At 45.6% G+C, this 12,537-nt stretch overlaps 1 protein-coding gene across 17 annotated transcripts in view; it reads right to left on the bottom strand.

Moving 5' to 3' along the window:
• The window catches only part of SLC22A23 (solute carrier family 22 member 23), a 190,713-nt gene that overhangs the window by 149,032 nt on the left and 29,144 nt on the right, over nt 1-12,537 (bottom strand). For 10 of the 17 annotated variants that reach the window (XM_054721538.1, XM_054721537.1, XM_054721539.1 and 7 more), the window contains exon 2: nt 965-1,068. The exons of the other annotated variants lie outside the window; for them this stretch is intronic. In XM_054721538.1, the coding sequence (XP_054577513.1) occupies nt 965-1,068 (104 nt within the window). The remainder of the gene's footprint in view (nt 1-964; nt 1,069-12,537) is intronic. 17 annotated transcript variants of the gene reach the window in all.

The following is a 12,537-nucleotide window of genomic DNA, read 5'->3' as shown; positions in this document are numbered from 1 at the left end:
CAGCACACTTGAGAAGAGGCAGGCTCTGAGCCACGGGACTTAGCCCCAAATCCTGCCTCTCCAAACGTGAAAGCTGAGTGCACTGGGGGATTTTCCTGAAACGTCCGGGCTTCTGTTTTCCCACTCTGAGACAGAGGTGACAACAGGACCTTCCCAACGGGGTGCTGTGAAGATGGAATATTTTCACGTGTGGAAATACTTAGCACAGAGCCCGGCAACAGTCATCGGTCAGTAACTCACAGTTGCTAACACTGTTGCTATTATTATTAATCATTCCCGTCTCTGCTACACCGGCCCCGCCCTCCTCACCAACCTCAGCACTTCATTCTGAACCATGCACTCTGCTCCACCCCTTAGGCCTCCTCACCCATCCAGGTGAAGCATGTTCATTCTCACCTGGTCACTGCCCCGCCTCTGCCTGCGATGCCCATCTGTTACCCAGATGCCGCCGCTTCTCCAGGCCCAGCTCCCCATGGACCCCACAGAGGCATCTCCTGGCCAAGCCAACTGCAGCAGCTGCCCCTCTCTAAAACCTGTGGGACGTTGTGAGTTGCGACCTGTTAAGTTCACTAGGTCCTCCTCTCCCCATTTTTTGATGCGTCTTATACATCCAAGCCATCGGGGCGCAACCCAGAAAGCCCTGAGCCTACATCCTCCATCTCTTCCTATCTAAACACTGACTGACAGTAGGAGAGAGGGCTGCAGGCTGCTGGCTGGTTTTGCCAGATTCTTGCAGCTAAAGAATTGCAGTGAATTTAAATTCTCACTTCACAAGGGTCTGCTATGGGCATTGGCAATTCTTTTCATTCTGAATTCTCCAGGCGATGGCTTCAGTTCCTGTTCCGGCACTAACATCAGGGCAGAGAAAAGACAGTACCAGCCTCTAACACTGACCACTCCTCTTTAGCCAGCAAAGTCTTGCAGTGGCTTCCCAAGGTTTGTGCGTGGGCACGTTGGTACTCACCAGTCAGCAATGCATCCAGTTATTAGGTAGCCAAAGATTAATCCAACCAGTAAGGAGAACTTAGCGATATGGACCTTCCAGGCATTATCACACACAAGATCCCACTAGAGAGGGGCAAATAAAAAACAGATCAGAGAGAAGCACACACAGATGCCAGTCCTAGTCAATCACAAGGGCAAACATAACCGTGGTGAGGGCCGTGCCGCCCCGGACCGCGCCACGTCACGTGTACCATTAGGAGGCTGCTCAGTGTTTATGAAAATCCAACAATGAGAAGTACCCTTTGCCCACAGCCGGCCGTGTGATGCTTTAGGCTGAGGCAGGTTGTGAAGGCCTGCAGGAAGTACCCCCGTGAAACCTGGGGATGGTGCTCCTTCTGTCCCAGGTACCTGGGGCAGGTCACCCGAAGGCAGGGAGCAGCTGAGGAGGCCGCGTTCCTGGCCACCAGCACCTGTGAGTGTACAGGGCCCGGCAGGCGGGAAGGCCCGGCCAACTTTTTACCCCAGGTATCATAACGACATGAGGGAATTAAAAGCAATCTTTGTGTTTTCATCCCCCAAACTTCGTAAGTCGTCAAAAATGAAGAGGGCTAATAGCAGGTGTTGAAATAACAACTTTAAGCATTCCTATTATTTTGCTTGTAAACATCCCGTGTTTTCCCATATTCCACTCGAAAGCTATCTGCTTCACCTGGAGAGAAAGCTGGTCAATCAGTAAGTGCAACATCTAGACTATTTTTGAAACTATGTGTTATTATTTAGTAAACAAACAAAATAACCCTCCGATTGTCTTTTCTCCTTTCGCAGACACAGGAGAGAAGCCCATGTTTATTCCCTGGAGGTGGCGTGTGTCCCAGGGGAGCACCCGTGAGAACACAGCACTGGATCCACAGCCATCTGCGTGGGGCTCAAGGGGCAAATGGAGACCCGTGTCACCTGCAGCGGCACTGACGCCCTCCGTCTTGTGGAAAGAAGTGGCTAAAGCTTCCAGCCCTGGGAAGCATTAGTCACTCAGGTCAGGGGAGAGGGGGAGTGAAGCAGGAAGCTGGGGAGGTGCAGGATGGGTAAGGCCGTGGGGACTGTCAGACAGAGGGAGTTCTGGAAGCAAAAACAGGATTCGTGTTCTGGAAGCAAAAACAGGATTCGTGGGGGTGGCATGGGCCGTGTGGAAGGCTGGGCTGAGATCTGATCTTAGCTCTGCCTTCTTCAATATCTCCCCCTGTCTATCCGTCTTGAGACCCAGAGTATAATGTAGGGGATCCTTAAAGGGCATGGTAAGCTCAGGTCAATTTCTGGAAAACCTGATGGAGCCCCCCGGAGTCCTCAGCTGTGGGTCTCAGCTTCACTGGGCTTCGGGAAAAGCTGAACTTGGCATCAGACTCTGCGGAGAAAGGCACCTGGCCCGGACAGAGCAGGACGGCAGGCGCCTGTCACGGGTACCTGAACCCTTTGGAACACACACTTGCTCACTGATGTCCCCAAGGTATGGCCGACTTTCCAGAGACCTTAGGAAAGTGACTGACTCCTCTACCATCGGCTTCCAGAGCAAGGGCCAACACCAGGCTCAGGAAGAAAGGGAATTCAGGCACAGACTGACAGACGGACCCAGAGCCTCGTTGATAGTGGATAACTGGGGAGTGGGGCATCGCTGGGCGCACAGAATCTTGTGGTTTGGAATCCAAATACAGGACTTCTTTAGGTGGGTAACTTCCTCCCACATCTCTCCCAGTGGTCCTCAAAGGTGGTGAGACCAGCAGCATCAGCACCACCTGGGAATGCGACAGAGATGCGAATTCTTGAGCCCCACCCCAGACCCCTGAGTGAGAACTTCCAGAGTGAAGTAAGCGGTAGCCCTCCAGGTGATGCTGACGCCTGCTCAGGTCTGATCACGGCGGCCCTGCCCTGCCATTCCCTGCCACTCTGAAGCCGAAGACTGAGCTTTGCAGGCCTGGCTGGTTCAGCAGCAGCATGCAGCCGGACCCTGGGTGAATCTGCACAGTACACTGGTTATTCTTTTGTGCTGCAAATGCAGAATTGTGAAAATAGACTTTGAGTTAAGTGGTGGCTTTTGATGGCACATCTGGAGAACCAACATTCATGTGTATATGACTTCTAGGAGAAAACAGATTTTTAATAATCAACACCTTCAGGAACGCCGGCTCTGCCTGCACTGTGAGTTGTAGCACCCTAACTACCAGTGTGTGGGGGGTCTGCTTCCCAGTTGGGTTTACACACTGAGGCCATCTGAGTTGGTTTCTCTCCTCGCTGCCCAGCCCAGGAACCTGCCCACAAAGTGTTGCAGAGTAAGAGCTATCCCTGTCAGCACAGCTGGCTAACCTGGGAGCGGAGGTGCTACAACACCTGTAACCACAATATCCCAACCACACCACACCTGCCTGTGCCTCAGCCTGGCACATTCTTGGCAGAAGAGGGGCACACCTGGTCCCAGGTGGCTCCTGAGGAGCGAGGGCACCAGCTGCTGGCTCTGTGGCCGGGAGTCACGGGCTCAGGTGTCCACCCAGCAGATGAGTTTACTTGAGGTTAAGGGATAGATACAAAGAAGCACATCATGCTTATATTAGATGCCAGGAAGCCAGAGGTTTTATAATAGCATCAGGGAGGTGGGGGAAATGGCCAACACTGCAGTGAACGCGGCCACCTGAGTAACAACTCTACCTGACTGGCCGTGGGCAGCCAAGACCCAGTTTAGGTGCGACCAAATCAGAGGTTCGCCGGCCTCCTCAATGCACCGTAACCAATGGACAGCACTGAAGTGGGAAACGAAAACGCTGGGAGAGACAGGCACTCACACAGCTGCCAGGGAAAGCCTTGCCAGAGGAGTTCTCAGGCACCTGCTCTAGGCCTGGGGGCGGGGCCGGGAATCCAGACTGGCACGTGATAGGTGCATTAACCCCTCAGTCAGGCACAGAAGTAGGCGGCATATCTGAGTCAACAAGCGAACTCACTGCAGGCCCAACAGGTTCCTCACGCCTGGGGCTCTGCCCATCACAACACCCTTAAAGCCTGCAGGGCCACCCCAGGCACATTCCACGGCCTGAGAGGGGGGCTGGTGGCACCATTGAGACAACATCTCCTGTTTGACTTCTACGTCTGTACTTACAAAAATGTACTGAGAAAAGAAAATATACTTAGACATACTATCTTCAAAGGAATCTCAGAAGTATGAGGAAGCTTCGAGATGAACTTGCTCTCAACATTTGTTTGCTCCACTATGGCAATTGACCATTTCACAAGCAAAGACTAAGGGATGTTAAAACATCTAAAACGTGCAAAAAAACAGGACTCAGTGCAACTAGTTTGGTCTCTGACATTACCCGTCTCCTCCCTCTTCTCATCCCCTCCCCTCCCCCGCAACACCCAGTCACCACTTGCAGGGATTCTCTCTTTCACACACTCCTGCACCAGGACAGTCTGCTTCATGGGAAAGGTAAGGGTTCACTCACCTTTCTCAGGGTGTGGGGCTGGGAGGCTAAAAGAAAACCCCAAAACACCACTTCCAGACTCCCTTACAGCTAAGGTTTTCAATGTGATGCAGGTTCTGCCTATCAGCCGCACAACCCAAAATAACTCTCAGTGCACAACCTAGTTCTGATTTTGGGGATGACTTGAATTAGGAAGCGTGTGAGCAGGGAATAAGTGGGACATGCATTCTGCTGTTCAGATCTGGCAGGAGGACTTGGTCTGGAGGTGGCTGAGGTATGACCTTGGAGCCAGAGGTTAAACAGTGGTCCCCGGGTCCCCAGCCTCCTGACTGTGACTCAGTTTCCCAGGCAGGCCAGTCTAGGGAGCTGTCCTAAGAGTCCTCCCAGAGCCTTCAGCTGCGCCTGCAGTTTACTGAGCAGATCCCCTGTGTTTGATCCCTATCTCCTTCAATGCCTAGTGTGGTGTCTGTTATCTGCAAACTGAACCCTACTCCCTAATTAAATTTCCTTGGGATGGGGTTTGCAGAACTGGATGTCACCATCCCCCCTTCCTGAACTAATACCAGAGTCTCCATGCATTAACTCTGGCCTTCCTCTAATCCGTTCCCTGCAGAACAATGAAAATAGTCCTCTAATTAGGCACGTTAACACTTCATCAACAGTTCTAACAAGATCATAAAGTCGTTAAAGTCTCAGCCCCATTTCATAATCATAAGCTTGCTTTCTTTGCCATTGTTTGAAGACCAGGGATGTCTATGGTGATGCCACATGAGGCTTGTGAGCCAAGACTGCATAGTGAGAAAATTAACCCTAAAGACGTTCTCATATTTAGTTGCACATGTTCCATTAAAAAAAATTAAAATGGCAGAGGTTACAGATAATCTGGTAGATTTTCTTTACCCATATATTTTTAAGGATGCACTAAAGTAAATAAAATTTATCACTTTTCAAAGCAATAACCTAATGGCTTGACTTGCCAGAGTAGAGAAATATTCATCAAGAAAACTAATGAAAATTCTAATGAAGATGGAAAATAAATGGGAGATAAGAAAAACAACCTTATTTTCAGCAATAATGAATACTATGATAAACTAAATTGTAAAAACAAGAACATAAAAACAGAGAACAAAAGAAAAAGAATATAGCCCAGCCAGTGTGGCTCAGTAGTTGAGCGTCAACCTATGAACCAGGCGGTCATGGTTTGATTCCTGGTCAGGGCACATGCCCAGGTTGTGGGCTCAATCCCCAGAGGGGGGCAAGCAGAAGGCAGCTGATCAATGATTCTCTCTCATCATTGATGTTTCTATCTTTCTCTCCTTCTCCTTTCTTCTCTGAAATCAATAAAAATATATATATATTTTTAAATAAAAACCATTGAAAAGAAACATTACTTATTCAATTTTGAAGTGGAGCTGGAATTCCTAAAGATAAACACTAAGATGAAAAAACTACCTAAGGAAATACTGATAGATTTTATAATAGTTTAACTGTGACTACTTAATTATTATTCATGTTAATTATTTTTAAAATCCATGCATCAAAAATACCATAAACAAAATTATGAAGTCCAAAATTTACCGAAACAAAGAGGTAAAATATATTGTACGGGATCAGAATGTACCAGCCCAAAAGATGCCACTGTGGCATAAGCATGATTTGAATTGGAGGCAAATGAGAGTCAACAGGTGCAGAAAGAAGCCTTCTCAAAGCTTTGCTTATCTGACTAAGAGCAGACACTTCTGAGAAGTGAGGGCTGCCATGCATCCGGGCTCCTGGGGAAATTTTATGGCCAAGATGATGGGGTCAGTCCTGAGATGGGTCTGCAAACAATCTTACTAAAACGACCCTTATTTTCCATTAGTTTCCCTCATATATTTACCTTCCCAAGTTTGCTGCCCCTGAAAGCCTAAACCCCTTTTCCTTTGTCTTTTTACTTCTCTACAGATTTATTTTCTTTTGTTAAGATACTACATAAGCCCAAGTTTGTACATGCTAAATGCACCTATGAATAAGCTCTGGCTTTCTCTTGTTCACTTGTTTGTCGTCAGTCTAATTTTCAGGATCCCAGCCACAGAACCTAGGAGGGAAAAGGTAAAAAGGGATTTTTCCTCCCTTACAATATCCAAAGGGTTAATATTCTTCATATTTAATAAGTATTTACACAACAATATAGACTAATATTCCAACTAGAAATAAGTAAAGCACCCAGACATTCAAAATATAAATGGCTAAAAAATACTTGGGAAATCCTCGATTCTACTAATGAAAACCAGAACTCAACATTCCTTTTTTTTTTTTTTTAATTTCCCAAAGATGCAGGCGAAACAAAGAGGTGCAAATCTGTGCTTGGAATATAAACTCAGCACTGTGTTTCTGGAAGGCAATTGGCAATATGCTTGACATTGTTTTAAAGAGTGAGCGCTCCTTACTCAGCAATTCCCTTTCATGGAACTTTCTCCAAGGAAATTATCAGATGCCCACAGGGGTCCCAGTGTAATAATGTCCAAGTTGTAACTTGTAAGAGAAAAAAGGGGAACTTAACTAAATGTCCAACATTATTATAAAGCCATTAAAATTTTGTTTTTGAAAACTAATGATTGAGGCAAATGTTCATGATAAAATGTAATGAGAAAGCTTCCGAAGAAGAAAGCAGTGAATGGTTGTTTATGGGTGCAGGGGAAATCCAAACACAACATTCCAAAAAATTTCAAGTGATTGTCTCTGGAGGGTTGAATTAAGACTGAGTTTTGAGGTTCATGGAAGATGGCGGCTTAGGTAGATGCCTGTACTCACCGCCTCCCACAACCACATAAAAATTACAACAAAAATACAGAACAACCATCATCCAGAACTGCTGGGAAGCAAACTGAATGGAAGTCCTACAACCAGAGAAGTAAAGAAGAAAGCGCACTGAGACTGGTAGGAGGTGTGGAGGTGCAGAACGGGCTGGTCCAGCATCCGCTTGTGCCTCTTTTTTAATTGGGAGGGAGATCATCTCTGTGGAGGCTACCCATGAGGAGCAAGGGGTCCAGCCCAGGGCCCCAGAGCTGGGGAAAGAAGTACATATGGGCAGTAAGGATTATGGGCTGTAAAAACCAGGCAGATTGGGGCTAAGTGACACAGAGGCTACTGGAGACCTAGCTGTTTCTCTTAAAAGGCCGGCACCATGAACTGAACTTACAAGGTCCTGCTTCCTCTGAGCTCCAGCACCAGGGAGAGGCTTTGGAGGACACAGACATACATGAGGAGGAACTGGATTGTCTGGCATCAGGGCAGGAACTCGGGGGCAGCTTTCTCCCAGATGGATGTGCTTGCAGGGATCATTGTTCCTATGCTGGGACCACCCTGGTCCCAGGGCTGACTGGCAGCCAATTCTGTTTGCTCTGCCCTGGTGATTCCCTTAGACCCCGCCTCATCCAATTTACAACCCCACCAAAGCTGTGTGTGGAGGTTTTTGCATATGAATAGTCTGTCCTTTCTCATGCTAAAACCTCTCAAACAAGCTGCAGCTGGGTCAGGGATCCCCAAACTTATCAATAAAATGCCTAAGATCCAGCACCAGCACCAACCTGCCTTGCTTCATAGCTGGGCCTCATCTGGGCACTTCCAATCCCAATATAAAGAGAAGGAATCTGAAGATCTCTCTATAGCTCCTGCTGGGTGGCCCCAGGCAGTGTGACTTTGTACCACCCTGGAGACCCAAGAGCCAGTACACTCAGTGGTCAGTGTGAGACCATACCAGATTACAACTCTACAAATCCATAAGTGACACACTCAAGGGGCAGACTCAGTGAGCACCAAAGCCCCACTGAAGCAAGTCCTGCTCCATAGGGGTATCTCCTGCACAGCAGCTGTTCCATTGTAGTCGCAGCTGGTCCTCAGAGCAAATTGGCCTAGAGGTCAATTCCTCCCCATGTACCACAATCAAGTCTCAACTACAACAAGACTGTGCTCACAGCCCACAAAGGGTGCACCTAAAGTTCCCAGCTCAGGTGATTGGGGAGGCTGAGCCACTGGGCCCTATAGGACACCTACTACACAAGGCCACTCTACCAACCCAAGGAGACATAGCAGCTCTACCCAATACATAGAAACAAACACAAGGAAGCAGCCAAAATTCAGAGACAAAGAAACAAGTCACAAATGAAAGAAATGGAAGAAAGCAAATTATTGGATGTAGAGTTCAAAACCACGGTTACAAGGTTACTCAAGAATCTTCTAGAAAACTCCAAAAAAAATTGGAAAAGAACCAGTCAGAAATTAAGCATACACTGACTGAAATAAAGAATAATATACAGGTATTCAACAGTAGAGTAGAGGATTCTGAGAATTAAATCAACGATTTTTGAAATATGAGGAAGCAAAAATCACCCAACCAGAAGAGCAAAAAGAAGTAAGAATCCAAAAATATGAAGAAAGTGCAAGGAGCCTCTGGGACAACTTCAAGCATACCAACATTCACATTATAGGGGTGTCAGAAGAAGAGATAGAGCAAAAAATTGAAAACCTATTTGAAGAAATAATGACAGAAAACTTCCCCTACCTGGTTAAAAGAAATAGTCTTACAAGTCCAACAAGCACAGAGAGTCCCAAACAAGAGGGACACAAAGAGGACCACACCAAGATACATCTTAATTAAAATGCCAAAAGCTAAAGGCAAAGAGAGAATCTGAAAAGCAGTTAGTTACCTACAAGGGAATGCCCATTCAAATGTCAGCTGATTTCTCAACAGAAACTATGCAGGCCAGAAGGGAGTGGTAAGAAATATTCAAAGTGATGAATAGCAAGGACCTACAATCAAGATTACCCAGCAAAGCTATCATTTAGAATTGAAGGTCAGATAAAGAGTTTCACAGACAAGAAAAAGCTAAAGGAGTTCATCACCACCAAACCAGTATTACATGAAATGTTGAAGGGTATTATTTAAGAAGAGGAAGAAGAAGAAAAAGATAAAAAATATGAACAACAAAATGGCAACAAATATATACCTGTCAACAATTGAATCTAAAAATAAAAATAAATGAATAAGAAATCTAATGAACAGAATAAACTGGTGAATAAAATAGAATCAGAGGCATAGAAATGGAACAGACTGATGATTCTCAGAGAGAAGGGGAGTGGGGGGGGGCGGGAAGAGATTAAATAAAGATCCTATATGCATATATGCATTACCTATGGACATTGACAAGAGGGTGGAGAAGGCCTGGGGGGTAGGAACTGGGGGGGGGGGGGAAATCTGTAATAATCTCAACAATAAAGATTTTTTTTAAAAAAAAAAAGACTGAGTTTTATAGTTTTAACTTCTTCAAATTTTCTATAATTCATTTATAAACCTTATAATGAGAGAAAAATATATAGATAAATATACTAGTAACATAAACACCCACGGTGGTAGGAGGCAGTGATGTTTGCGAGTGTTAAGACAAAATCATCTATATAAAAGCCTAATATGCAAAGTGTCCCCTTGGGAGTTCGAATGACAGGGAGTTCAGTCGCTCACTATGATGTGTGCTGACCACCAGGGGACAGCGCGGAACGAAGGAAGGGCCAGGCGGGCAGCTGGCAGCTGGGGAAGGGAGGCCCTGGCCGGCAGCCGCAGCCTACAGCCGCTAGGGACCCTACCCATGCACAAATTTTGTGCACTGGGCTTCTAGTAAAAAGATAAAAAACAACAGCCTTTTCAGGAATATGCATTTTACCACAATCTAAGAACTCAGGCCTAGGGGAAGCTTGTTTGGGAAGCAACTTGGAGCAAATCAAGTCTTCGTAGCCTGAATTTTCTTTTATGTTAATGCACATTGACTTAAAGCAAACACATTTTTTTTTTAGGAAACTAAATGAAAAATCTCCCCCAAGTTTCACCTTTTGTGGTGGAGATCCCCACTTGAGCTTGTTCCATTAGAAACCAAAAAGGGTTTACCCATCCCTGTGCAAGTCATCTGTTAACAACCTAAGCACAGTCAGCTGAGATAAAAGGACGATACACTTCTGCTCAGCACTACAAAGGGGATAATAACCCTTAGAATGCCAAGCTTAAATAAAACAAAATTCCTGAATGAGTCGTAGAAATTTAGAGAAATACAGGGTCAACATTCTTCTGCAACACTTTTCCCCCCTAAAGTAGCATTTCAGCAGCCTCTCGTGAACCACTGTTCTATATACCACAGCTTCGCCCCGCCCTGCATTTCTCAACTGGAGGCGATAGAAATGCAGACAAACACGCACGCACGCACCCACGCACTCGCATGCACAAGTCCACCCTAAAAGATTAGTCACAGACAGACAAAAGGAACACCCTACAAACAGGACTGATGCAGCATATTAGCTACAATGAGCTTCTCAACGTTTAGGCAGCCTATGCTCCGTGGGTTTTTCAGTATTTTTTATCTAGCAGTATATGATTTTTTTTCTTCCTATAAGACTATCAAAATGTAAGCCATGCTATGTGTTTTGAAAATCATTCCCTGCTTTTTGCCCCTAAGCTCATCCTCCAGTTTTAGGAGATCCACTTTCAACAGTAGCCGACACAGCTGCCCGTTAGGTTGGCATCCTTGCAAGCTTCCTAAAATGACATAATGAATATCCTTGCCAGATACTATGGGATAATTTTTTTGTTTTGTTTTTTTTTTTTGGTTTGTTTTGTATCTCTGTTTTTTATTCATTGCTGCTCAACTTTTTTCCCCCCTAACTTAGTGACAAACAAACAAAACAACAAAAAAACATGGCACAATGAGGAAAATAGTTGTACCAAAAATCTACTGCGAGCCTCTTCACGCTGGGTGGAAGGCACACCTGACCAGCACCTGCATTCCCACGCATTTGCAGAAAGCCCACTCCAGAACCACAGCATTCAAGCTGGTTAAATTTCTTGAAGTTCACATGGTCCCTTTTTCGACTTATATAGTAATTTTGGGTTCCTTCTGACCCCTCCCACAGTGGTCTCTGTCATGTTTCTTTTTTCTTCCATGATATGCTTACGCCTGCTGGGCTTTGCTGAAATGGAAATCACAGCTTCAGTTACTGACATGGGGGCTTCCCATCTTACTGACTCTGAGCATTTTTTAAAGGAATAGAGACTCTTTCAAAGACAATTTCAAAGGGAAACAGAAACAGGCCAAGGGAGTTGATGTAGGGTTATTTCTCATTTTTTTCTTTCGTCTTTCTTAAAGGAAACAGGGTCGGTACACAGAATTCTAAGCAGAAGTTTATATCACTGAATGTGAGTCATTTGGTACAGTGCCCTTGATGGCATTTGGGGAAGCTGAAAATATATCCCACAGGCAGCAGAGATTATAATAAGCAATGGAGGCCCTTCTAGCAACAAAAACCTTGGAGAGTCATTCCAACTTCTGCAATTCATATTTTACTAATGGCCCTCACCAACTACCCCTAAAAAGGGGAATTTAAAGTAAGCCCTATAAAGGAGCCTATTGCAAAATCAGAAAGAAAAAAAAAGAAAATGAAAAAAGAAACCCCACAGCTATAAGCATTAAACAGGAGGAACCACTAAAGCTCTTAAGTGAAATCAACACACAGGCTTTGAGCACTAATTTATAGTAAGTAACTGGAAGACTCTAACTTGAGAAATTAAAAAGTTGTTTCACATGTTAATAGAGGATATCCTTTGGTATAATAGAGTACATGAGCAAAACTGGACTATAACATTAACATTTAAAATGATCCCACTCATTCTGGAAAGGAGCCAAGTATGGGGAACTTTGACAGTAGGATCAGGAAACCCTTGGAATGAGAAAGATTAGTAATCACACAGGTGTGATCAATCGTGGAAGAACTCAGGCGGGAGGAAAATCGTCTTTCACTTGCTAGTAGCAAATGCCTCAATCCCTTCCCACTACTGGCAGGCTAAGACTCGGACTCAACGCTGCCCTGTTAAGTTCCCTTTATGATCTGAGTCATCCCTTCATCTGTCAACCCCCATCCACATGCCTGCCCCTCTGCTTGCCAACCCTGCACGAGCCAGCCATGCCAAAGTGCTCATGAGCTCCCAAAGAGCCTCAGTGCCCTTTGCTGCATTGCTCTTCAACATCTGCTCCACAATGTCCACATCTCACCCGCCCCCCCCCCCCGCCCCGCCTCTCACCAGTTTTCCTGGATCAATGCCTATCCAAAG

This window comes from Eptesicus fuscus, chromosome 9 (assembly GCF_027574615.1).
Source record: "Eptesicus fuscus isolate TK198812 chromosome 9, DD_ASM_mEF_20220401, whole genome shotgun sequence".
Taxonomy (NCBI): domain Eukaryota; kingdom Metazoa; phylum Chordata; class Mammalia; order Chiroptera; family Vespertilionidae; genus Eptesicus; species Eptesicus fuscus.
Note: the sequence above shows the minus strand (reverse complement) of the source record. Positions and strands in the feature narration are given on the sequence as shown.